Source organism: Zingiber officinale, chromosome 5B (assembly GCF_018446385.1).
Source record: "Zingiber officinale cultivar Zhangliang chromosome 5B, Zo_v1.1, whole genome shotgun sequence".
In the NCBI taxonomy this organism is placed as follows: domain Eukaryota; kingdom Viridiplantae; phylum Streptophyta; class Magnoliopsida; order Zingiberales; family Zingiberaceae; genus Zingiber; species Zingiber officinale.
This window is the reverse complement of record NC_055995.1, coordinates 127,312,638-127,339,981: the sequence shown is the minus strand read 5'-3', so window position 1 is coordinate 127,339,981 and position 27,344 is coordinate 127,312,638. Positions and strand designations below refer to the sequence as shown.

Below are 27,344 nucleotides of genomic sequence, written 5' to 3'. Positions count from 1 at the left end.
ATTCACGAAGTCTAGATGCGTGATTATGATAGGAAGACTTGGTGGGTCAGATTAAACGTCAAGAAACTAACTTGACACTTGGTAAGTGAAGGTAAGTCATTCGAGGAAAGTCACTCAGTGAGGACAGGTCTTGGTTGAGGGAACGATAGGCGTCAATCCAATTTAGGTTTATTTCAGAAACCTAAATTGAGACCCTGGCTAGATCCTGGTCTCAGAGAGACAAAATCTAATTATTAATCAATACTATTTTTTATTGTGCTAACTCTGTCTTGTAGGTTATTATTTGTTTTGGGCTAACATGAACTTACAGGGCAAAAGGAGCAAAAGTTGCCTCGGGTGAACAGTACCCGAGGCGTCTTTCATGCAAAGGAAGGCTCTTTGAGTACTATTCATGGAAAGCGCCTTCGAGAGCTTGGAAGGCACCTTCAGTAAGATAACTCAGAAGACTTCGGCGACGATAACACACTGATTTTATGAGATAAACTTTACCTATGGGAGGCGCCTTTAGTGTTATAGAAGGTGCCTTTAGTGTTAAGAAAGGCGCCTTCAACCCTCTTTAAAATGAGTATTCGCCCAAGCCTTTGAGATAACTGAAGTACACTTCTACTACAAGTTTCTACGCCTTTGTTTGACGTTCCGATTGATCTGGCTTCGTGGTGCTACTTTACTATGACACTGTTGTGTCTGATTACTGCTAAGGAGTCGTCCAACACCGAGCTTGATTCGATCATCTTTGAAGATGTTGGGTAACAAACATTTATTATTATACTTATTTATGCATCAAGGAAAGTGTAGCGTGTTACACTTGTTCTGACTTTTTAATTGTACTCGTTTTCCTCATCCGGTGGTTTCGGAAAAGGATATTAGTGGTTATCCATCAAAAAGTTCCCGGGACTTGGGTCTTGGAGTATAAGTCGCCGAAGGTTCCGAATCAAGTAAAATTGTTTGCGTTCTTGTGATTTCTTATTTTTGTCTTTTTCATTGTACATACTTTGTTTTTTAAAAAGAAGAAAAAGATAAATTTTAAAAATCACGTGATCCCTCTCAATGTACGTCTCGATCCAACAATTTGATCTCTATTTTGTTATGGCAATCCATGATCCAAATAGTAACCTGGCTATACATGTGGGGTTGGATCTACTGAATTAAATAAGAGATGTTGATATGATCCCTTAAATTGATTTAATTTTCTTTTGCTTTTCGCCTTTCAAGTAAATGCGTATGTTCCTATCCGAAATCGGTGAAGGCGATGAGCTGGAAATGTAGCTCTGCTGCTGACTTGAAGAAGACTTCATGCTGTCATGCAACACAGGGAGCACTAGTGTTAGGCCAGAGAAGGAGTCCCCGATGCTCAAGTCAATGATCGATTTAGGAGAAGAAAGTAGTAGCAACAAACTTTAGCAAAGAGCATGTGCAAATAAGAAGCATGTCATACCTTCGTCTATAGATAAAGACTCCTTTTATAATGTCACTGTTAGATTATGCACGTATCTCAAAATATTAATACATTTTCCAGAACTTTCCTAAGAAATGATAGGCTATAAAGTTCCTCTGACATATTTTCTTAAACAAGCTCACAAATCTCTGTGATTTGACAGACTAAAAACTTATAAAGGATGATTTACAGGCTGAATATTCGTTGTCATTTTCGGTACAAATTTCTAAAAGAGTATGATATGATAGATATCTGAATTTCACTGTAAGCCAACCTGTAATCACTTGACTAAGAGATCATCAGCTCAACCTTACAAAATGTCATTACCAATTTATTCTTCACTCAGCCCTTCATGTTATGGGGGGAGATGCAATGTGTTTGATCAGTTCTTAATAAGTCCGATTGGATAGGACAGTAAACCGGATAAATTATTACTTAGTCTCAAATTTTGTCGATAAGTTTTGAAAAATGATCATTTTGGAGGTTCAGTCGATACTTCATGTTCGACTGATGATGTGTAGTCCGCTTGGTCGACATAGCCTGGTCGATGATTCTAGGTTTTTTCTGAGCAATCATTATCATTGTATCAGCGTACATGATGAGACGGATGATTTTGTCTTCGATTACTTATAGTAGCCTCATTAAGCACCTCGATTCGTAGGGATGAGCAGCGGCTGCGCCAACAACAGCGCGGCAGAGCGGCGAGTTCTCAGCCTCCTCCACGACCGCGCCGCCCGCGGCCACCTCCCCGCTATCTACGCCCACGTTCTCCGTCACGACCTTCGCGGATCCGACCCCGTAGCCACCCACCTCGTCTCCACCTGCACGGCCGTCCGCCGTCCCTCTTTCGCCCTCCGCCTCTTCCGCCACCACCCTTCCCCCTCCCTATTCCTCTTCTCCGCCACCATCAAGGCACTCTCCCTCTCCCTCGCCTACGCGCCCGACGCCTTCCGCCTCTTCGCCCTCCTCCGCTCCCGCTACCTCTCCCCCGACCGACTCACCATCTCGCCCCTCCTCAAGGCCGCCGCGCACATCGCCGACCTCCGCCTCGCTCGCTCCCTCCACGGCTTCGCTTTCCTCTCCGGCTTTGCGTCGCACTTGCCCGTCGCGGTCGGTCTTCTCGAGCTTTACAATTCCTGCGGCCACATGTTCGACGCCCACAAGGTGTTCAACGAGATGCCTCAACGAGATGTCATAGCGTGGAACTTGATGATCAACGGATACTGCAAAAAGGGCGATTGGGAGAGCGCGTTAGGTCTTTTCCGGCGCATGAACGAGAGGAGTGTGGTCACTTGGAACTCGATTATCGCCGGACTCGCCCGCTGCGGACAAGACATTTACACGTTGCAGATCTTCCACGAGATGTGGGAGACTTCCGGCTTCGAACCCGACGACGCGACCGTGGTGGCAGTGCTTCCGGTGTGCGCTCGACTGGGCGAACTCGATCTCGGCATCCAAATCCACCGCTACGCTGAGCGCAAAGGCTTGCTCAACGACGCCCTGCACGTCGCCAACTCCATCATCGACATGTACTGCAAATGCGGTGACTTGGCGAGCGCCAAGGCCTTGTTCGACGAAATGCCGCAGAGGACAGTGGTCTCCTGGAACGCCATGATCGGGGGGATGTCATTCAACGGCCGTGGCCAGGAGGGCCTCGACCTGTTCGACGAAATGCTGAGGCGTAGAGAGAGGCCCAACGGCGGGACCTTCGTCAGCGTGCTCGGCTGCTGTACTCACGAGGGCCGGGTGGAGAGGGGCCAGGAGATTTTTCAGTCGATGGCCGTGGAGCACGGAGTCCGGCCAGGGATGGAGCATTACGGCTGCATGGTGGACCTGCTGGGGAGGAGAGGGAAGGTGGTGGAGGCGTATGGCTTGGTGAGGAGCATGCCTATGAGGGCGAACGCGGCCATTTGGGGCGCGTTACTGAGCGCTTGCCGGAGCTTCGGGGAGCTTGGCATGGCGGAGGTGGCAGTGAAGGAGCTGATAGAGCTGGAGCCTTGGAATTCGGGGAATTACGTCTTGTTGGGTAATCTTTTGTCGGAAATGGGTAAGTGGGAGGAGGCGGAGAAGGTGAGGCTGCTCATGAAGGGGAAGAGCGTGGAGAAATCACCGGGACAGAGCCTTGTCGTCGCAGAGATTTAAATGGGCAATTTGAGCAAAAGTAAGAATTTCACTGCTTCGAGATTGAATATGAAACTAGATCAGCAAACAATCTTGCGTTGCCAAGTTCTTATTTCTGCAATCGACATTAATCAATCAACAAGAATTGATAAGCTGGTCCTGCTCTGGGCCAGATCGTCACTTGTACCTCGGCAATGTGTCGGCCTCCAACAAGAAGGTGTGCGTCAACTCACCGATCTCCAAGCTGTGCTCGCCCATGGGAATTCGTCGGATCCCGTAGGCATCCGCCACGGTGAGATGCGTGCATACGTCGAGAACCAGGGCCACACTCACACGGTTCCCAGCGGGCACGTGCACCTTTTCGAACGCCACTAGTTGCCTGGTGGCGGCCGCGTGCCCCGCCGGCGGGCGCCAGTAAACGAGCACCGTGTGAGCGCCGTCGCGATCGCCGGCGTTGGCCACGTCGACGTTGACGGGGACGGCGAGGCCGTCGCACCTGGCGTGGTTGACTCGGACCGCCCGATTGAGGGTGGAGTTGAGCTGCTCGGTTCTGGATCCAACCAGCTGAACCGATAGCTGGGACGGGGCGAGGGCCAGCGTGTGGGTGAATTTGCTGTAGCTCAGGCCGTGGCCGAAGGGGTACACCACTGGCCCGGTGTAGAAGCGGTAGGTCCGTCCCGGGTAACCCGTAGACGGGTTGGGCCTCATGGCCATGTTCGTCATTGGGACTCGGTCAACGTAGGATTGGGGGTACCACGTCACTGGTAGTTTACCGCCTAAGCAGTAACAGAACAATAAATAAGCAGCTAAAATCATTAGCGTTAGCGGCTGAGAGGTTAGTGCTAAATACCGGGATTATACGCGCCAAAAATGACATCGGCGATCGCAGCGCCGCCGGCCTGACCGGGGTAGCCGACCCAGAGGATGGCAGCGATGTTGGGATCGACCTCGGCAAATGATACGTCGACGGGGCTGCCGCTCATGATGACGAGCACGGTGGGGCCTGGTGAGGCCTTGGCTACCGCCGTGACCAGCTCCTGCTGTCGGCCGGGGAGGAGGAGGTCCAAACGGTCCCGCCCCTCGGCCTCAATTGACTGGTCTAGCCCCACGACCAGAACGACGGCGTCGGCATGCCTTGCCACCTCCACCGCCGCATCGATGGGCTGCTCCCTAGCGCAGGCCACGCCCGTGCATCCCACGGCGTGGACCGTCTTTACATAGCTACTGATTCCTTTCAACGGGCTCGTGTACGCACAAGGGATGCCTATTTCATCAAGCAATCATTAGACACAGTAAGTAATGTTGCGAATTGAGTTCTCTTTTGGTTGCAATAGCTTCTGTTACTTACCGGCGTAGTTTCCTATCATGGTGGTGGTGGCGTCCGAATTCGGGCCGATGACGGCGACGGTGCGTAGGCGGGAGGGCGATAGCGGAAGCGCCCCCGCGCGATTCTTAAGCAGGACAATGGCTTGGCGTGCGGCCTCGAGGGCGAGACTCTGGTGCGCACCGGAGCAGAGATCGCGCGGACCGAGATCACGGAACGGCTGGTTGTCTCCTTCGAACATGCCGAGCCTCATCTGCACGGCCACCGTGTGCGTCACCGCGAAGTCGATGTCTGCCTCGCTCACTTTGCCCTGCCTCAGCGCGCTCTCTGCATACTGCCCCAGAAACCCACCACATTCCAAGTCCATTCCTGAGAACAAACCGTAACATACTTATCCGGCGGCATTTTGTCGAACGCGTAGTGGGCGACCTAAAAATACCGGCTTTAAGCGCGTAGGCGGCGGCGTCTTCGGGTCGGGAGCCGTAGTGTTGCTCGTTGTAGAAGACGCTGACTGAGTCGCAGTCGGAAACGATGTAGCCGTTGAGCCTCCACTGGCCGCGGACGATCCTGCGGAGGTTGGGGTCCGCGCAGCTAGGCACGCCATTGACTTGGTTGTAGGAGCACATAACGCTCGCCACTTTGCCGTCGACCACGCACGCCTTGAAGGGCACATTGTATGTGTCCTCCAGATCCTGCTTGCTCACCTTGATTACAAACCTCCAAATTAGAATCGGGAAAGCCGAAACTGAAGTACCGGATAGAGCTGTTCCAGTTGATGAACTACCTTGGCGTTAAAGTGGAACCGATCGTAGCCGTTCCAGTTGTCGAGGTCGTAGGCGGTGTAATGCTTACAGCAGGCAGCGACCTTGAGGCGGGAGAAGCCGCGGGCGCCGCCGGAGGGCTGCTGCAGGCCGCGGACGTAGGCGACGGCATAACGGGCGGAGACGGCAGGGTCCTCGCCGGGGGTTTCCTGACCGCGGCCCCACCGCGGGTCCCGGTAGATGTTCACATTGGGGCTCCAATACGTGAGCCCTGCGCGCAAGCCGTTGTACAACGCCCGCGCCTCATCCGACACCACCTGATACAACAGAAACGATAGACGAAAATTTGTTCACTGCTACTTCTAAAACTTCTACACTTCCCCATCGGCAATTTTCTTGTCATAATTCTTTCCATAAAAAATCAGAAAACGAACAGCTTAGCGTGAGGGAATTCAAACTCTTTGCTAAATATATATTAAAAAAAATTGAGTTAAAAGAGGAAGAATGCAAGCCGCAACTCTACCCAGCACTTTTAACCTAACCCTGCATGCGCAGTGAAACACCTTTCCACCACTCGAATTCACAAGACTCATTTCCAACATTAACCAACATCTACACGTTCCTCCAATCGATGAAGTGGGCGGAGCTACCCAATCGCAGTGTTTTTAAATCTGGACCAGCTGTGGAATCACAGTATGGACATTACACGACAATGCTCCAACCTGTTCGTTTAGATGAAATATAAAATAATCGGCTAAGAGCAGAAAATCAGAATGATTTTGGTAGATCGATTCTCTTTGAGATCTGTTTACTACCAAATTGCTACTGGTTGAATCACTCATATGGGGGGGGGGGGGGTGGGGTGTCTCCTTGTCAAGGCATTGCTCGCTTGGAGTGCATTCTCTCAGCGAATTCGACTAATCGAAAAGGATGTTCCTCTGGAGAAGGAAAAGAAGCGCAAGAAACAGAACATTTGCCATCGACGGCCCGTACCTTGCCCATGAGCTCCCAGAGGGAGGCATTGAAGGAGGCGGCGGAGGAGATGACCTGGGGGAAGCTGGTGGCGGCAGGGTACTCGCCGCCGAAGTGGACTCCGTCTCCGACTTTGGCCACGCCGTGGAGCGCCTCCGACCACCACTGGTAGCTGGGGATACCGAGCCGCGGCACCCCCGCCGGCCTGCTCACCAGCATCGCCACCTTCTCCGCCACCGTGAGCCGCCCGATCAGGTCGCGAGCCCGCGCCCGGATCGGGAGCCCCGGTTGGCAGAACGGCAGCCCCGCCGCGGGGCTGCCGCGCCCGCAGGCGAACGCAGCCGATCCGCCACCGACTAGGGCGGACGCGGCGAGGGCGACGACGAGGAGGAGAGAGGGAAAGAGGGAGGAGGGGGAGATCGCCATCGGAGGAAGCGTGGATGAGGAGTGGCGGTGAAGGCTACTGAGGTGTATACTATAAATAGCGAGGGAGGGCTTGTTGGATGGACGGTGGCGATGTGAGATGCGGCGACGGGAATGGGAGGGAAGAGATGAGGCATTCCGTTATAGGTATACGCCGTTTTAGGTACCCTGCACACTGAGTGCAGCATTCATGGACGGCTGAGTGCATGTCCGGATGACGTCATATATTAAAATTTAGAATTTAGAGTTAATAGTTTTTATTATATATATATTTGAATATTTATTTAAAATGATGTGATGCTTAATTATGACGCATCCAACAATTTCACCTATCAGTAATAATGCTGATTGAATACATAATTATGGAGCTTACACCCACAGGGCCGAATATTCCACCAATAATAGCGGTGGATGGAGCTATTTACTTCAATGTGAATTAATTAGAGCAAAACGGAGGTTCCTTTCTAGAGAGGATGGGGAAACTGAGAAGGTCAAAACTGAGATCTTTCGATACGGCGATAAGGAATAGTTCACTTGAAACGAGACAATTGTCACGGTATAGGTCGAACTCAGAACGGTCAATGCCAGAGTTTAAGTAAGGCTCGTCCGCATAACTCAGACGGAAGGTGACTACATCGACCGATCGGATGAACCACTGTCCGATCGATTGACTGGATGAACTAGTGTCTAGTCAGTTCAGTTGATAGAAGCAAGGGTCGAGCGAGTCACCCGTCCGGTTCGAGGTATGACATTGCACGTATTAATAATGAACCAATAAAATAATAAAAATACTTAATAAAGGGAAGAGAAAATAAAAGAGAACATTCCATCTATCATTGAATCCAAAAAAATCAAGACAAAATAGTTTTCTGCCGATGATTAATACTAGTTCTATGAATGTGAGAAGCTAAGACAAAGAAGTCTTCTGTTGGTAATTAATGTCATTAAATAAGGGCAGATGGAGGGTCGCTGAGAAATGTATAAAAGAATATACTAAGTATGAAGAAAGTAACATTGATCTCTGTCTTTATTACTCTCGATTTCTCTTATTTACTGTTTCTAATTTAAGCGTCGAAGGACCAATGCTAGGGGCTCCTTCTCTGACTTCATCCCGTCAATAGAGTCATCACATCTTCAATTTTCCAACTTCACACTTTCAGATAGGATCACGTATAATTTATGAAGTAGTGCAAAATCCATCTAAGGTTAACAGAGTACTTCCTATTCGAACACGTAAATAGAGAGTTTTTATATAAAAAACTTCTTAAAACTTATATGATAATTTATAAGAATCATCCACAACCAACCTCACTAATAATTGATCTTCCATACATTATAATTATTGATAAAAATACAAATAAAATTAGCTAAAATAAATTACTTTTTACTAGTGACATGATTTAACATCAAGATGCCTCATTTTATTACACTCAATTTTTTTTTTTTTTTTGCATTAATCATCATTAAGGCCCATTATCGTCCCAAACAATGACATTAATTGGAAAATATACTTCGTCTCATTTCTATTTTCCTTTGAAAAAAAATGTAAGCATAGCTACCACATCAAATCTACAAGTCCTTTACTCTACTAATTCTCAAAAATAAAAGAAGAAAAAACGAGGCAATAATTTTAGTGAACCTAGCGAGAAAGATAAGAAAAAGGACCATATGTCCCCTATAATATTCTATTATATAATGTCTTTTGGACCTTCCTTAACCACCTATAAGGATAAGGATAGCTTAAATTTCACAACCATATAATATTTTATATATCCATTTTTATTGGCCATCAATCTTTATGTGCTGTCCATTTAGATTATTGGTAGGACTGTAAATGAGTCGAGCCGAGTCGAGTTTTAAGATATTTAAGTTTATTTGATAAAATAACCAAGCTGAGTCAAGCCAAGTTTAAAATGAACCAAGCTTTTGAAATGAGTGTTTAAGCTTGGCTTGATTTATTTTTTATGAGCTTGAGTTTGTTTGAAGTTTGGCTTGAGCTTGATTCGTTTAAATGTTATCAAGCTCTCAATTCAAGCTTGGTTTGAGCTTGGTTTGAACTTGGCTTGAGCTTATAGTTTGAGCTTGGTTCGTTTAAATATTATCAAACTCTCAATTCAAGCTTGTTTGATTGTTTGAAACTTTTAATTGTTTGATTGGTTATTAAGATTGATAATTTAAATTTATTTGTTTTTTTTCTTTTATTTTATTATTTTTTAATATATTGGAAAATTTTTTATTAATAAATATGGTTTATGAACATTATTCACGAACGTTAACGAGCTGAACACATATGTGTTCAAGCTTGTTTGTTTAGCTTAACGAGCTGTTCAAGTTTGTTTGTTTAATTAATCTTATGTATAATGAACGAACATAAACAAGCTCTTATCAAACCAAACACCAAGCTTATTCACGAACGCTTGATTCATTTACAATCTTAATTATTGGCCTGATATATATTTTTTAAAATAAATATTAATATTGAGAAAATGACGTGTTGTCCAAAGGACTCATTAGTGTCCAACATACATGTGAGTGTTGTCTCTTTAATAGTTTCTCTTTGTTGATGCCTAATAATTGATTTACTAAAGGCTCTATTTATGAATTATGATGTGTTTTTTTTTTTGTCAAAATATGTATGATTTAATTTTTTAAAAAATATTCTCATGAATATACTTTAATTAGTTTTGTTAGGTGGCGAATAACTCATGGGACAAAGAAACAATGTTACGTGGAACATCCACATCGGTACTAGTCGTGAATATTCCTTATTGTTTAAACATAAATGTTATGTTAATTTTGTATGTTAATCTTAAAGTAGTTCGTCTATCTGATAAATCTAAAACACAATCTATGCACGTTCAGAAATCAATAAATTTAGTTTAACTCCATTTGAACCGAGTGCCAGATGCAAAGCCATAGGTTGTCCTTCCAAAGCACACTGTTCTTTCAGTAATCTCTTTGCCCAACCGCATATGATAGCCATTTTGGTAGAGTGACCTTACCTTTACTCCCGATTGCCAACTAGAGAAAGTGATCGAGTATATTCACCTCGAGTTCATTTGCGATGATGTCTACATCGATAGGATTGATCGATCTTCACGGCAGCTAAGTCTTTCTCCCCGCGAGAAGATTATATTTTGCCCAAAAGGGCAAGAACAAATTCGGCAGCATGGAAACAGAACTCCCATGCACAGGTATATATATACCTTAGCATCCTCCAGATTTCTTGATCTTGATCTTGATCTTGATCTTGAATACGAGGGTACCTCACAAATTCTTTAACTTGTGTGTTCGGTGCGCGTAAAAACTGCGAATGCAAGACAATCAAGGCAAACGATTTGAAATTCTCCGTCGGATTAAGATTGATTCATCGCGAGAGTGAAAGAATAGTATCCAAGAAGAAGATTTTTCTAATTCGAAATAAGTTTTAAAATCATTGATCTCAACCGGAAACTGAGTCAGATAGGATATCGGTGTGACGATGGTAAGAAAGTTGACGAATAGAAGAATATAGGGCCTAGGAGAGAGGATCGTCAATAATACCCATGATCTTGCAAGCACAACCAACTAAGCATCCGGAAGCATTAGAGCTAGAGGTATGTGACACAGGCCCACTAAAAGAAAATTATGATTTTACCACACTTAAAAGACAACACTTTTTGTACTTTTTATTTTCTTATTAATAGACAACGTTTTTTTATAAACCATTGTCTATTAGTAATTTTTGTGGGTCAAAATAACACTTTTTGAAAAGTATTATCTATTAGTATTTTTTTTAGTGTCCACGATAATAATTTTTAAAAAGTATTGTTTATTGTCAAGTTCTTATCTAAATCTGAGATGATATAAACCGTTGAATACAACTAAAGAGTAGAAAAACTCTAAGTTTTACTCGGCACCGACCTTTCTCCCGTATCTCTCCTACCGATCCCCTCTCACACATAGTCTTCTCCTCCCGAATGCCTCTCACACATACGCATTCGTCTCCTCATCTCATGCCCTCTCCGTCCAACCCTTCTTCGACAAATCTCTCTCTGCAAACCTCTCCTCCGAACTCCTCTTCGTCTAACACAATACTCTGTTGAACCTAAATTTCCTCACCGCTCGATTTTTTTTAAGTCAAGACCACGGGCAAAAATTCCTCGCCTTGTCAAACAGCAAGGCTGCGTTTGGTAAGGTGTAATCTGCCTTATAATGTAATCCAGATTACATTACAAGGCTGATTATTTTGTTTCGTTTCATTTTTAACTTGTAATGTAATGTAATCTGGATTACAAAATATAATGAAGTTTTGAAATTTAGATTACAAAACAAACACATTGTAATCCGATTACATTACGAGGTCATCTTTTAATAAAAATTTGAATGTCAAATATACCCCTAATATGTCGCCGCCCATCTTCGCTCGCCGCCACTACCACCGCCCACCACCGCCCCCCGGAGGCTAACGACTGTCGGCGGCCGCCGACCGCCGGGCGACCGGCAACCACCGGCGACCGCAAGCTCCGACAAAGATGTAGCACCCGCTGGTAGAAGTCGTAGGATATTTTTGTTATTTTATAATAATACGAATTACATTCCTTATAAAAATAACGGACACCAAACAAAAGAATGTAATAATCTTTGTAATCAAAGATTACATATATTTCATTACCAAACGTAGTAATGTAATCAATATTACATTATATTACATTACAAATTTGATTAAATTACAAGCTCAATTACATTACACCCAACCAAACGTAGTAATGTCTTCACCTCATTCACGCTCCATTCACACTGCCCAATCTCTTCGATGCCACTTTTGTCAAGCGGTAGATCTCGGCGTTGAGGCGATCGACCATAGCAGATCCACCCGTCTCTTCTCCTCCTTCGCCCCCAATGCACGGTATTTACTACGATTCTATACGCCTTCGTCACCCTCTCCTCTTGCCCTCCCCGCCTCCCTATACGCCTTCGTAACCCTCTCCGTCGTTTCCTCTGGCATACGAGAGCTCCATGAGGCTATCGACGGTGCCCGTTGTTCCCGATTTCATGGCTACCACACTATCCTCTTTGTCAAAGAGATCCACCAGTTCTCTAAGTCCCAGCAAGACTCCTTCCTCCTCGCCATCGAAGATGGTTCCATCATTCTCATTGGTGCCACCACCAAGAACCCCTTTTTCCAGCTCACTACCCCACTCCTTTCCCGCTGCAGCATCCTCGCCCTCCAGCCCCTCAAACCGCAACACATCAAGGGTTTGCTCCACAGAGCCATCTCGGTTTCGATAAGGGCTTACAGTTCACAACTCAATGTCCAGTGTCGGCTGCGTAAGAGGGCATCGACTTTCTATCTCTGCATTGCGATGGTGATGCTGTTGCACTGAATCAGGGTGCATCATGCTACCAGGGCATGCCATTTTATTGGAATGTCTGAATGTGACGTCTGTTTGGCGTAGTGTGTCTCTTACTTACTCTAGCACCAAAATCAGTTGTTGTCTATCTAGCATATACAAGGAAGCCAAGAGGGTGATAAGAGAGTCAAAGGGGCCAATGAGGATTGATGGGGTGCCATTGCATTTAAGGAATGCACCAATGAAGCTGATGAAGGATATGGAATATGACAAAGATTACATGTATCCTCCTGATCACAAGGATTGCTTGGATTGCTCATCACAGACATATTTGCCCCTGTCACTTCTTGGGCACAAGTTTCTTGATTGGCTTCCAAATGACGAAAAGCAAGAGTGAAGCAGGTACGCCTACAATTGCACATTTTCCATAGATTTAAAATTTTGATTTATAGATAGCTTTGGAATCTGCTATGGATTATGTTCATTTTGCTGGAAAGATCTGATGCCAACATTTTTTTGGACCGGGGTAATTGAGAATATTTAAACTCATGATCCTTCACTTGATTTGAATATAAATAATGACTCATCTTAGTTGTTATATTGCTTTTGTGGCTACTCATAATTACCACTGGTAGGAGACAACTTTCTAATGATGGCTTCTTCCCTAATGAATAGTTTATGATAAGATTACAAAATAGATATCGAGTATAGTAATCTGGTTATATGATAGAAGTAAAATAGATTATTCTCTTCTTATATTAAGTAATGCAGATGGATGCTCCCATGACAGTTGCTTTCTGATTGATTCTTGAAAGTGTTCTTGGTGTGATTTTCTAATTTGAATATTCCACCATAACATATTGTTCTATTTAGAAGCTCATTATATCAGGACTTACAAACCTGTATGCCCGTTTTTTTTGTTAAAATGTAGGAAGTTAGTTTTCTTGTTGAACATTGCATTTTATCTCTTCTATTGTTTGATTATCATAGAAAGTTTTTTGTTTGATCAAATGCAGAAATTTAAGCATATAATGAGGGAATTGCAAGGAGCTATAGTCGTTGGTTTGGGTTATAGTGGTTTCATGTCACTTCTTCTAAGGCATTATAATTTTTTATTTCATGTATATTGTTTCTATTAGTATTAGAGTTGGGAGCAATCATTATGGGTTGACCTGAACCCAATGACATAAAAAAAAAGAGAGAATAATGTTATGTGAAATATTTTTGAAGGATGAAATAATAAAATGCTTTTAAAAAACTACCGTAATGATAGATGCTTTGGCTCCTTTATAACCAAATATAAATGTAGAGTAACCGAAAGGAGTATGACAATCGCACATTTCTTGACTTATCGGTGCTACCGTTTCCTTATAATTCTACAAGTTAATAAATCCAGTCGTAGTTGCTCCAACAATGGCTGTAGTAGGATTGACATATTTCAGTTTTGCATTTCCTCAAGCTAGAAATTGTGTGGAGATCAACATTCCTTTGATTTTATTGATTTTTATTTTTACACTGGGAAGAACTATTAAGCACTTCGTAGTAATTATGTAGAATGTTCCTTTGATTAGCAGTTTGCCCTCTGTAATGGTTAAGCATCCTTTTGACATTCTTTTACTAAAGTAGAGGATATATCTATAGAATGTTCATGAATATCTTGTCTTTCTGATGTAATGGCAGTATCTCAAAAGACTATCCTTATTTGGGAACCGTTTATTCTTCATTTATGCGGTATCACCTTTTTCCTCATCTTTTATTTTAGTTTACTTGAGTAGACCTTTATAGCATCTAATACCGAAGTTTGGTTTCTTCCTCTATTATTAGGTTCCACTTCGTGTCGTCATTGTATGGACATATGCATCCTTTCTAACAGCGGGAGGAGCTTACAACTACAAGGGTTGCAAATCAACTGTACCATTAACTTTTTATTTTTTTTATCATATAGTTGGGTCATGATGAACAAGTATTTCAAAAAGACCAAGTTTTAAACAATTGATAGGTATATATTGTGATTATGTATTTAAGCATCAATTGATAATTCTTATTATTTAGGAAACAATCTTACATGCCATTAGCAAGGTATTTACTTTCCCTACATTTACCTTTATGTTTAGTTGGTAGTTGTATTCTAGTTTACTATGTTCTGATGCATCAATTTCTTGACATTTTTGGAATAAAGTTTTGACTTCTTGGATAATAGAAGTTGAGATTGTGGAAATTTCACATGTAGTTTGTTTATTTATGTTGTCTTTCATTAGATGTTGAGACTATGAAAATTTTACATGTAGTGTCTTTTTAGATATTTTGAAGGTGGATAGAGGTATTCAGAAACGAGCTCGGGTATGGATGATTACAGGAGCAGCAACTACATGCTATGTGGCACTGCATCCGAACCTCAGGGGTGTGATTGGGAAGTACTTCGACGAAGAACTATCAAGAAGGCTTTGGGATTTAAGCGAGAAGATGGTTAAAATCAATGAGTAAAGAACATTCAAGTCAAGAGAATAAATAGCATCCATCAAGATCCTTTAAGTTCATGCAATAAGATGTAATCGATAGGAGTAGTTTTGAGTGTCTCTTAATAATTTTTTTTATACGAGTAATTATATTTGTTATAGAAGTGTAAGGATGATAATTTGTATATTTATCTTGGTTGTTTACTTAATACTATGTTGTTGATTTAAGTAGATTCATTTTCATTTATCTCTTATTTGTCTTTGGTATTAAAAGATAATAGTTTAAAATCTTTTGTCTTTTGATAAAAAAAGACAATGCTTTTTTATACATTGCGAAACTATTATCTTTGCTAAAAAAGACAACGTTTTTTATACGTTGTCTTTAAAAAAGACAATACTTTTTATGCGTTGTCTTTAAACAAGATAACACTTTTTATGCGTTGTCTTTGCAAAAAATGACAACGCTTTTAAAGCGTTGTAAAAGTATTGTAAAAGCGTTATCTTTGCTACAAACGACAACACTTTTAAAGCGTTGTCATTGAGCAGACTTTTAACAATAGTGTTTTTAACAATGCTTTTTTAACCATATAGACAACACTTTTAAAGTGTTGTTTATCAGCTTTTTTCTTGTAGTGCCTTCTGATGCTCAAGTCAGAAGAGAGACCGAACGAAAAAAGATAAAGAACAATAAATGTGTGCGCGTAAGTAAAACTACTGTTTAGCGTGTACTTGGCCAACGGAAAACATCTCCCTTTTTATACCATCTTTTGTAACCTCTGCAATCATAAGGCATCAGAGAATGCCACATGTCAAGGGGTATCGGGTGAGAAAATGTACGACGGACTTTCATTAGGTAGAAGAAGGTTTTGTGGTTTGTATATGGTATAGTATTGGAATATTCCTTGACGAATATCTGTTATTCTCTAACAAGTTGTTGTGTTTCCTTGACAACTACGAGTGTAATCGAGCCGAGCCGAGCTGAACTCTTGAATGTTTGAGTTTGACTTGTTTATAATCGAGCTGAGCTCAAGCTTTATTTAATGAATATATTCATGGCTCACGAGCTTATTGAAAATTTTATCGAGCCTAAACAAACTTAATAAATTATAAATTTAAATATTTATTAAAAACTAAATTATATATTTAGAGAAAATTATAATATTCTTATTTAAATTTATAATTTTATTCTAATAAATAAATTTAATATATTTGTCTATATGTTTCATAAATAGAGTGTAAAATTTATAAATTCAATATCAAAACTATTATTTTTTTATTTAAAAATTGATTCATGAGCTTAACAAACATGTTCACGAGCTAACGAGCCGAATATTGTGAAGCTTGAGCTTGGTTTGTTTATCTTAACAAGCTTCATTAAACGAGCTTTTATCGAATCGAGCTTCGAATAGCTCATGAGCGGCTTGGTTCATTTACATCCCTACTGACAGCATAGTCTTCCAGGGGGTTCGATCGACTAAGAGACCGACTGAGAACAAGGTTGGGATAGTGTTGTTGGATATTTTATATGGGTATATGGATCTTTCGTGTTGAGATCCAACATTTTGGCCCGATTAGTCATCTCGACGATGAGTTGATGACTCTAACCAGTAGAGCTTGGTATGGTGATATGGACCTTATCCAATTTATATTCTCGACATCCCCTTTCGATTATCAAAGTACCCCTTTGGATAAGAGACATACCCTTCTTGGTATCGTCACTATCGACCTAATCTCATCAGTCGTCAAATTATCCCTTTGGACATTGACACAACCCCTTTGGATAAACTTATCCCTAAGGATAAGAGTATTAAGGTCGAGGTGAAGTCTAGACCTTCTTACGATATTGCCCTGCCCATGTGTTTACGATTTATTGGCAAATGTCTCCCAAGATACAACGACTTGCATCTCAAAATAGGAGCACTCCAAATTTCAAGCCCTGTCGAACTTTTGAAGCTTTAAAACTCTTAAGAGAGAAGAGAGAAGAGAACCCAAGAGGAGAATTCACAACTTTAGAATTGAGTATTTTGAGTGGAAGAAATGAGGTTTGTTTTATAGGGTTGAAGAGTTACTTACAAGAGGTGAAAGATTTCTTTTCATAGGTGAAAGGATATGGGATGTGTCTTTTCCCTTAAACTTTTTCACTTAAAAGTACTTTTCGTTATGATTAATTAATTTAATTAAGTAATATGATTAACTATTTACTTAATCTATTGTAAATATTAATTAATCAATTAATTAATATCATAATGATTAATCTTTTAATCAATCAATAAATTAATTAATAAAATTAATTATAATTTCATACCCCTCAATGGTTCTACATACTCGAGTTAGCGTTCATCCATGAATCCAACTCGTATGCGAATAAAATTTTCGTCTGATCATTTCGAATCAACCCTTCATTAGACATTAATTTCTCATTCACCCGAGAAATTGGTTTACGATGGGCTACTCGCAAAATAGTCGTCTTATCCCTATTGGTTACCAAACCAATTTTCCAACAATAGTACTCCGGAGAAGTGAGGGGATTGAGCCTTAGGGGTCTGACTAGTGCAAATTTGGCCTGGATTAGATTGGGAGGCTTGCCCATGAGAAGTGAGAGGGATTGGGCCCTGGGTCTAACCAACGAAAATCCGTCGATATTGGGCGAGGAGCCAAGACATATAATCTTTAACCATAACTATCACCTCCTCTTGACTTTTGACTATCATGTTATCTTAGTCATCGTCTCCTTCCTATCAGTAGGGTCATCTACCCTGAACAATATAGTTGGAAATAATGTAGGCATTGAAATGTGAGGATCCAGCAGACCCTGAAACACACTTACAAATGGTGTTTATCCGTTCAACTTGTCCTTTCTTCACGCGACGAATCATAACAGAAACAAATGCTCCTGACAATAGTGTAGGACAAATACATGAGTACCCATCTTCAACGTTCATAATTTTTTATTCGAGACTTGAAATCATGCTCTGTTTGTACTTACGCATTCAAAATTTAAAGATTTACATTTGTTATTGGGAAACCCGTAATTGTCAAATATCCGAATATTCTTTTTCTATTCTTAGTAATTTCTATTTTTATGGTATTTAAGGTAATTTTGGTATACCAAATATTTCTATATATATTAGGATTTCTTTTTTTTTTTTAGAGTTTTAAAGTCTAAATCTATATAAACACTTGTTTAACTGTTCAAAAAATTATCTTCTATTCTTAATAAAATTTCCTTTTTTTTTGGAAGAACCTAGAGAATGGCAAGTTTCTCTTTATTTTCTGCGATTTCTCTTCTTGTCTTCTCCTCAAATCTCCCTTTTTGTTAACCTGTAGGATAATTACTATCCTGCCCAATGTTAGTTGGTATTAGAGCCAATCAGATTCAATGGAAGGTTGTCATGATTGTGGTCACAACAACATACAGTTTCGATTGAGGAAGTCGAGCACCGTAATCATATCATTCATGACATAATGTTGATTGAGCATTTACAGAGGAAAGTTGTAAATTTAACCCAGCACCTAGCAAAGGCTGTGCGAAATCTTGAGGTTTGTGAATCTCGGTCTTTCTTTGAGGACCCTTATCACCAGTGGGCTACATACCATAAACGTCGTGGTCAAGAGGAACCCTATGGAGACCTTGGTTTTTGTATTGATTTACTTGAATTTTCTAGTATGTTATAAGCAAACCGCTTCGTTGATTATATCAATGATATGGAGAGGATCTTCGACTATAAGTTCTAGATCGGATGAAGGTGAAACTAATTGCCATCAGACTCAGGGTTAAGCATCAGCATAGTGGGAGCAGTTGCAATGCTTATGAGATAGACAATGCAAACCCCAAATATCTGATTGGGAGAAGATGAAGAAAAAAAATGAGGGAACACTTCCTTTCTTTCACCTACACCCAAGTCTTGTTTCAGCAACTTCACGTGTTGAGATAGGGCACAAGATCAATCAACAAATATATGGATGAGTTCTTCTAGTTGGTTACCCGGAATGACTTATCCAAGATGAGGAGCAAATGGTAGCTCAATACGTAGCGGGTTGTGTCATTCCTTGTAAGATGTCCTTAGCCTTCATTCATTGTGGACAATTTCCGAGGCCTATTAGCATGCACTGTTGATGAAAAACAACAGAATCAGAAACCAATGGCTAGAGATGATCAATTCACCCTCAGGATTCTCGTCTTTCATAGTAGCAACCATCACAGGTTAATTCTAAGGCGATAAGTGTTATCATTCTAGTGAACATAGACATAGGACGAACCAATTCTAGAAACCTACTCCTCTTGCTAATTTGAAAGGAAAAAATTTACTAATCGAGGGAGGAAGATGTGAAAGAAGAGACAACAACAATTGACAAACCATTGTATGAAGCTAACGACATGCTTTACGGTGATAGCTATGAGACTTTGGTCGTGCGAAAGAGTTTGCTGACTCCCAAAGGTGATTCAAGGGATCAGTGGTTTAGAATCAATATTTTTTACATTACTTGCACCGTCGTGGATAAAGTTTGCAAGATAATCATCGACAATGGCAGTTGTGAGAAAGTAGTATCTAAGGAGGCTATCAGGAAATTACAATTGAATATAGACTGTCATCCTTGTTGGATTTTTCGGGCCGCGAAAATCACTTTTTTACGGCGCGGAAACCCCGAAATCCCCATGCCACCGGATCCGTGCGAAGTAAAATAAAACAAAATTTACGAGTACGAGTTTCTTACATCTAGATCTACATGAGGAGAAGATCTTTACCCTTGGTGCGAAGCCCTTCGCATATCCCGCTCTTCCAAGTGATGCCGGATCTCGAGGTTGTCAAGTGTACAACCCTCTAGAAGTATCCACATGAACAAATAGGTGGAGAAACCTAACACAAAGGTGTGATAGCACCTTGGTAAGGTTCAGCCAAGAGAGGAGAGGGAGAAAGGTTGAGAGCTTGAGGAACAAGATGATGGATTGAATGCCTTGAATGAAATCAAAATTTCATTCATCACAAAAGTGGCCAGCCACCAAAGGAATTGTAACCTCCATTCATATTTAATGTGGCCATTAAAGAGGGGATTTGTAACCTCCATTAGGTGACACACACATGTGCTAACTATGATGATGTGGCACATCATCATTGGCCACTTAATGCCAACTCACAAATGAGGTGGCAAATGGTCAAGTCAAACTTGACCTTTCATCTTCCTTCTCAAGTCAAGTCAAACTTGACCAAATCTCTCTCATGGTAGATCTAATTTAACCATTTGATTCAAACCAATTTAATATAATGAATCTAATTCATTTAATTAAATTGATTCAATGAGTCATGATCCGGATGCAGGTTAGAATATATGAGGGAGGGGGCATTTGGGTCATTTCTCACATGAGGGTTTGAGTGCTTTTAAGGAGCACTGTGCATAGGGAAAAAGGGGGCTGGTTCGTGAGAGGGGCTCTCGCCGCCGCACACAGGAAGGACTTTTCTTCCTCATCCTCTTCGGTGCTTCCCACCGCTGGACTTGCACTGCCACCGGCGATAGGCACTCACAGCTGCCTCCTTCTCTCCACTGCCATCGAGCTCGAGGGCTTCGTGTGTGATCTTTCCGCCGCTGCTAGGAGAAGGAGAAGATGGACTTCTCCTTAGTCCTTCACCGCTGCTGCCGGACATATCTACCGACGACGACCGCCCTTAGAGCCACCTCCTCCCTTTTCCTTCGACCCCGGCGCCTCCCGCCATGGCTGCCAGCGTCTCACGCCGTCACCGCCGCCTCCAGCGTCCGCTACAGTGACTCCCAGTGACCACCACAGCCGCCTCTAGCGGCTGTCGTCACCTCTTCCGACACACGCCGCCACCTACAGCGGCTACCATCGCTTCTCGCGGCTACTGCCGTCTTCGGCGGCTTCGGGGGTCGCCGCCGACACTTCCGGGCAGCCGCCATCCAAGTGCTCAGGTATCATACTATTTGTATACTCCGGCCTGCGAGCCGAGACTGTGTTCGACCTTCGTGCCGTGGTTATATTCCGGCCTGCGTGCCGCTGTTGTATGCCGGCTTGCGAGCCGAGGTTGTAGTCGGACCGTGCTTCGCCTTGTGGATCCATATCACGCCCGACTTCAAGCCACCGAAGCCGGCTACTCTCCTGGTGGACATTTATCTACTATTCAGAGCCGCGACGACTCAGTCAGTATCCCGATCAGCTCATCCACATATCCGAGGGCGCCCCCCGGGGCCAGGGTACGTTACCGTACCTCTCCTGCATTTATTTTACTATCTTGTTATCAGTATTCTGCTGCTCATATACTTGTGGAATTCGCCTCGAGCACCGAGGTACCAGGGACCGGGGCAACCCGATCACTGGTTGCAGGTGTTGTTGACCAGAAGATATCGCACGACTTGGTCAACATAGAGGACAGATCATCAACCGGGTCATGGGGATGCGGTCAACCTTCCAGACACGTCACACCGGCAGGTTCGTCTTCTCAGCTTCCCGACAGGATCAAGTCATAATCTAAATTAGACTCATTGAACACATGAATTAACTTGAGTCCAACTCAATTAGTCCAATTAGGATTACTCTTAATCCAATTTGATTCATCACATGAATCTAATCCTCTTGGTTCATCATATGAACCTAATCTCCATCTAATTGTCCTTAGTGTGTGACCCTATAGGTTCTTGTAATGTTGGCAATGCCCCTAAACCCATTTAGGAGCATAAGTAATGAGCGGTATCTAGCAACACATCATTACTACCCAAGTTACAAGAATGTTGAGATCCAACATCACCTTGTGACTACTAATTGTGACTCCTCACAAAATATGACAAGTGTCCTTCTATCCTAAACATCTAGATTGATCAATGTGAGGCATAGACCGTGTCATCCTCTGACCAATCTAAATCTTGAACTCCAAGTAGACTCACTAAATCAAATGAGCTCAATATCTCATATTGACTCATTTGAGCATGACCATGCACTTTATGGTCTCACTCTATCAAGAATATCGATGTCTCTCCCGTCATATAGGAGGGATAGATCCCATCTACATCACTCACATACCTCTGCATAATTCGTTACATACCCAGTAATCGCCTTTATAGTCCACCCAGTTACGGGTGACGTTTGATAAAACCAAAGTACGTAACTCCTTATGTAGGGATCCATGGTGACTTCAGGTCCAAGGACTAGTAGTCATACTAATAGCCACATGAGAAAGTATATGACACTCATATAACGATCCATGATACTTTCTCATGACGGGTCATTCAATATACATTCTCTAATGCATACCCATGTGTCAACTTGATATCTCTATATCCATGACTTGTGAGATCAAGTCATCGAGCTGACCTACATGCTAGTCTTATTGCATTAACATTGTCCCTGAATGTTAATACTCGACTAGAAATGATTAAGAGTAGTGTTCCCTATATTATCTCACTATCGATTCAACCAATCGATTGATATAGGTAAGAACCTTTTACTCAAGGACGTTATTATACTTAGTTTATTTGGCACTAATACAAGTAAGTATAATAACAAAAAACAAATATCTTTATTTATATAAGAATATGATACAATAAGTCCATAATACAATCATCAAATGATTGACTCTAGGGTTCTAAATAACAATCCTAAGTCATATAAGTTGTCATGACTAAATAAAGATAGCGAGGTAATAATAGACAAGTGATTCCTTGTACCTTTTTTAATTGGTAGAAAATATTTTGATAGTGCTTGGTGTGATGTGGTGGCCATGGATGCATATCATGTACTGTTGGTGTTGGAACCTTGAAGGTCGGCAAGAGGGGGTGAATTGCCCTGCAAGACGTTGAAAGTTTACTAAAGTCTCTTTCGGACGGAGAAGCCTCTTACAGCAGTTCAAGCACTGAATTACAAAGCTAAACAAAAAAAGAGTTGATTACAAGTGTTGTGTTTAGTTTTTGGGATTAGGACTGTATTTATAGCCCTGTATTTATCCACGTCGTACCAGATCACAACAGTGCACATTTTGATAAGTTTTTTGGTCCGAGTGCCCAAACCAGGGTCAACTCAGAGTTAACTTCTTGTTCAGTTCTTCCATTCCAGCTCCTCTCTGGGTGATTTCGGCCATAGGGCTCACCGGAACCCATTTTTCGGCCTTCTCAAGCAACATTCGGCTATGACTTCTCCTCCCTCATAATCGCCACGTGCTTTCTTCTTGTCCGCCAGCGTACTCTTCCACAGCGCCTCATCTCTCGGACACACTAAGCTCGTCGACTCTCTCCCGTGTCGTCCTTCTCGCTAGCTGCATCTTTTGCTCGACTTCTTATGCTCTTAAGTTTATGCACACTTAGACACAGGACATCAAAACATAATAGGACCTAACTTAACTTAGTTGATAATATTAAAACTACCACGAGGTACTTACAGTTGGGACGTCCTTGGTAGAATGATCGCAGTGTTATCCATGATAGATAAAAGAATTTTTACACATCACATCAAGGAAAAGAAGATTGTCTTGGTGCCGCAATGAGAAAAGACCACTCCAATTCTAGCAGCCAAAACTGCTAATCTACTTTCTATATTCATATTCTTTGTTATAATGGAGCAGGGAGACATTGTTTATATAAATACCCCAGGTTAATTTTGATGTGATCAATCGAGTTAAGTTAGGTCCTGTGATTTTGATGTCTTGTGTCTGAGTGTGCAGGAACTTAGGAACATAAGAAGTCGAGTGGAAGACATAGCCAAAAAAAAAGAATGGCAAGGCTAGTGAGTTGACGGGGTCGGTGCATCCAAGGGACAAGAAGTTCTGGAAGAGTATACTAGTGGACGAAAAAGATGCACACAACACTTCTGAGAGACAAGAAGCCGGAGAGGAAGCCTACTTGAGGAGAAGATAAAGTTGGGTTCGAATGAGTTTAATTCCAAACAGTTGGAGCATCAACCAAAGAAGTGCGAGGTTAAGCTCTAAAGGAGCTTGGAGGCACCAAAAGGAGCTTAAAGGCACCCTAAAGGAGCTTGGAGGCCCCCTCGCGCCTCTTGATGGAGGCATCCTCGTGCCTCTTGATGGAGGCGTCCTCGTGCCTCTTGATGGTGTTAGAGTGTATGCTGAAAGCCTAAGCTTTTGTAAACATTTATTTTGAATAAAGAATCACATTTGGTCAAATTATCCACATTTGTTTGTAGTTGTTCAATTCATTTATATTGTAGATAACATAGTATGTGGTGTCACATACAGAAGATGATGTTATCAGTACCTTATAAATTATAAACAGCAGCTCACGACCAAAATGGAAAGGAACAAACCATTGGAAGGTCGTAGTGTAATTAGGAATTAGTTTATCTTAACTATATAATTACACTAGTACACTTAGAGTGTATTGAGTAGGACCATTAGAGGTCGTTTTCTTTTATACTGACTTTATAAAGGAACAAAGACCTCAGTTATTATGGAAGTGTGTACTCTTAATCCTAATATAATAACAAGCACATATATTTGATATTTATTTCTTTAATTTATCAATGGGTGAGATTTAGTTCGATAAATCAATAAGCCCGATAAGTTAGAAAATGATATCACTTATAGTGTGTGTTGTTGATTATAGAAGGAAACTGTGTCATAGTAATCTAGGTTGATAATGTCCCCAAGATGAGCTCATAAAGATTGTCATGTTAAACCCTGCAGGTAGACTTAGTCTGACATGACGATAAGGTTGAGTGGTACTATTCTTGGATTAAGATATTAATTAAATGAGTTGTCAGTAACTCACTTAATTAGTGGACATTCGACATCTTAAACACAGGGAGACTAACACACTCATAATAAGGAGCCCAAAAATGTAATTTGAGATTGGTGCGGTAGTTCAATAATAGTTCTCTAGTGGAATGAATTATTATTGATAAAATTAAGTTGTGTGTTCGGGGCGAACACGGGATGCTTAATTTTATCAGGAGACCAAAATCAATTCCTCCTCTCGGTCCCTATCGTAGCCTCTTATTTATAGAGTACTATACCCACCTATACCCACCTTCATACCCATGATGTAGGGGCCGACCAAGCTAGCTTGTGGATCAAGCTAGGGCCGGCCAAGCCTTGGTTCATGGGTGGCCGGCCCTAGCTTGAACCCAAGCTTAGGTGGCCGACCCCCATTAAATTTAAAAGAATTTTAATTTTAAATTTTTCTTATGTGGAAGATATAATTTATTGGAGAGAATTAAAATTAAAATATCTCTTCTACAAAAGATTAAGAAAAGAGATTAGATCTCTTTCCTTATTTGTAGATAGGAAAGATATTTTATTTTTTCTCTTTATAAATTATTCACATATTGAAAAATTAAAATTATAGAAATTTATTTTTATCAACCATGAAGGGATTTTAAAGGGAAATTTTATTTTTTAAAATTTTCAAAGACAAATAAGGAATTTTAATTGTTGATTGAAATTGCTTTGTTTGGTCTTGTTGATGTGGCTGGCCAAGACATGGAGTTTTAAGAAATTTTGTTTAATTTTTCTTAATTAATTCATGTTAAGGAAAGTTAAGGAAATTTTATTGTAATTAAATTTCCTTATTTACCAAAGCTAAGGAATATAAAAGAGAGGGTTGGGGTGCCTTCATGAGACACAACCTCTATTATTCTCTCCCTCTTTTCCTTGGTGTTGTGGCCGGCCATCCTCTCTCCCTCTCTTCCTCTTTGTGGTGGCCGAAACTCTTCCTTGTTTGGAGCTTTTGTGGTGGCCGGATACTACTTGGAGAAGAAGAAGAAGAAGGAGAGAAAGTTTGTATCCCTTGGAGCTTAGTTGGTGGGAAAAGTTCTTCATCCTTGGATTTTGGTGCTTGGCCGAAACTTGAAGGAAGAAGGTGCTAGGTGGTCCTCATCTTGGAAGATCGTTGCCCACACAACATCCGAGGTTAGAAGAGGAATACGGTAGAAGATCTAGAGGTCTTTCTAAAAGGTATAACTAGTATTTTTCCTTTCCGCATCATACTAGTTATTTTTGGAAATAATACCAAATACAAGAGGCATGCGATTCTAGTATTTCGAATTTGTTTTCGATGTTGTGTCCTTTGTTTTTTTTCCCTTGTGATTTGATTGTTCTTTTCGGTTAACCTAAAGTTATTTTAGGAAATTAAATATTAGTTTTCCTTAAAAGGCTTTGTCTAGTCGGTGGTGGTTGCTCCCATATCCAAGAAGGGCATGTGCCTCGCCACGTTAGTACTGGAAGCCAATTTTGAAAATTAATATTTAATGAAATTAATAACCTAGGTGATTTGGATCGAACGTGTTGAGTTCCGCAGGAGATCCAAGTCAAAACCTAAAAGAACAAATAGATTAAACTTTGGATCAAACGTGTTAAGTTCCGCAGGCGATCCAAGTTTAATTTAAAAGAACACATGGTAGCTAGGAAAAGGTTCAGACCTTTGTACAAAATTTTTGTACAGTGGAACCATTAGGTTTTCCAAGTAGCAACCAATAATTGGTATCAGAGCTAGGGTTTTGCCTCTGTGTATTTGGTATTAGTTTAATTATGCACATGTCATATATAATTTAGGCAGGTTAATAGTAGGATGTGCTAACTTTGTGGATGCAGGATCCAACTATTATGGCTTATAGTTTTTATGTGTGTGATTGGACCCTTGGACATGTCAAAGGCATTTATATGTGTGTGCATGATTGTATTATAAAATACAGCAGGAGCTGTATTTAGTTTATTTTTAGAATTTTATTTTTGATCTAGTTACATGTACATTCCTTTTATGGAATATAGGATCGATGGATGTAAATTGTGTACAATTAGCTCAGACAAAACAGAGACTAACATCAATTTAGGCCATAATAACTCATCGCATTCTCATTGCATTCCAATCAACTTCCTTGCCTAAAGCAAGAGCTATCATTACCTTCAATAGAACCTTATAAAATTAAGAACTTTGCCAATGTGTAGCAAGATCATGTCAAGGGGCAAATACAATGGATTTAGGACTACAGCTCAAACCCTAGAGGAAAACTTAACTCGAAAGCAAAGTAAGTGTATGTGTGTGTTGGGCTGACGATCTTTCGATGCGATCAGTGAGTTTGTCGAGGGCTTTGTTCTTTTACTGCAAGTCCTTTGAATTGACAGTTGTCGTCGTTGCGTCTCATTTCCAGCCTCCATTGTCGCCACCGCCTAGGGTTCCAAAACTACGCTCTCTAGCAAGGAGTGTGGAACGAAGCAAATGAAAGGAAACACGTGCACATAAGGCTACGTTTGGTGAGGGACAATTAGTCTTGTAATGTAATCAAGATTACATTATAAGATTGATTATTTTGTTTGGTATAATTTTAAAACTGTAATATAATATAATCTGAATTAAAAAAAATAAAGTTTTGTAATCTAGATTACAAGCCTAACAACATGTAATCCAATTACATTACAAGCCTAGTATTTAACTAAAATTTAAATATAAAATCCCTAATTTTAATCGATTAATCAGACGAAGAATGAATCCACGACAGATCCGCCTCGCTGTCGCCTCCCTTCCCGGTGATCTCTGAATCAACTTTCTTCTCTCGGATGATTAGTT

The 27,344-nt window shown here is 41.4% G+C and overlaps 2 protein-coding genes and 1 long non-coding RNA gene across 3 annotated transcripts; 2 read left to right on the top strand and 1 right to left on the bottom strand.

Moving 5' to 3' along the window:
* The first annotated feature begins 1,887 nt into the window (after positions 1 to 1,887).
* On the top strand, positions 1,888 to 3,657 carry LOC121985915 (pentatricopeptide repeat-containing protein At1g09190-like). The gene has a single exon (XM_042539629.1). The coding sequence runs from the start codon at positions 2,099 to 2,101 to the stop codon at positions 3,575 to 3,577; it is 1,479 nt and encodes a 492-aa protein (XP_042395563.1). The 5' UTR covers positions 1,888 to 2,098; the 3' UTR covers positions 3,578 to 3,657.
* On the bottom strand, positions 3,620 to 7,085 carry LOC121985914 (beta-D-xylosidase 1-like). The gene is made up of 6 exons (XM_042539628.1): positions 6,635 to 7,085; positions 5,665 to 5,958; positions 5,320 to 5,584; positions 4,905 to 5,249; positions 4,407 to 4,820; positions 3,620 to 4,332 (listed from the first exon to the last, which is right to left on the bottom strand). The coding sequence occupies exons 1-6, from the start codon at positions 7,037 to 7,039 to the stop codon at positions 3,734 to 3,736; spliced, it is 2,322 nt and encodes a 773-aa protein (XP_042395562.1). The 5' UTR covers positions 7,040 to 7,085; the 3' UTR covers positions 3,620 to 3,733.
* Positions 7,086 to 11,820: 4,735 nt separating this feature from the next.
* On the top strand, positions 11,821 to 15,048 carry LOC121985913. The gene is made up of 3 exons (XR_006113293.1): positions 11,821 to 12,771; positions 14,050 to 14,100; positions 14,194 to 15,048. It is a non-coding gene; the product is annotated as an uncharacterized LOC121985913 (long non-coding RNA).
* Positions 15,049 to 27,344: the final 12,296 nt, after the last annotated feature.

Bases quoted from the DNA above. Each gene is read 5' to 3' on its own strand.
- LOC121985915 (XM_042539629.1), top strand. From the start codon at position 2,099: ATGAGCAGCGGCTGCGCCAACAACAGCGCGGCAGAGCGGCGAGTTCTC.
- LOC121985914 (XM_042539628.1), bottom strand. From the start codon at position 7,039: ATGGCGATCTCCCCCTCCTCCCTCTTTCCCTCTCTCCTCCTCGTCGTC. The intron at 5,250-5,319 runs GTATTTTTAGGT...GTTTGTTCTCAG, and splicing joins CGCCTACGCGCTTAAAGCCG to GAATGGACTTGGAATGTGGT. The intron at 4,333-4,406 runs GTATTTAGCACT...GTTACTGCTTAG, and splicing joins TTTTGGCGCGTATAATCCCG to GCGGTAAACTACCAGTGACG.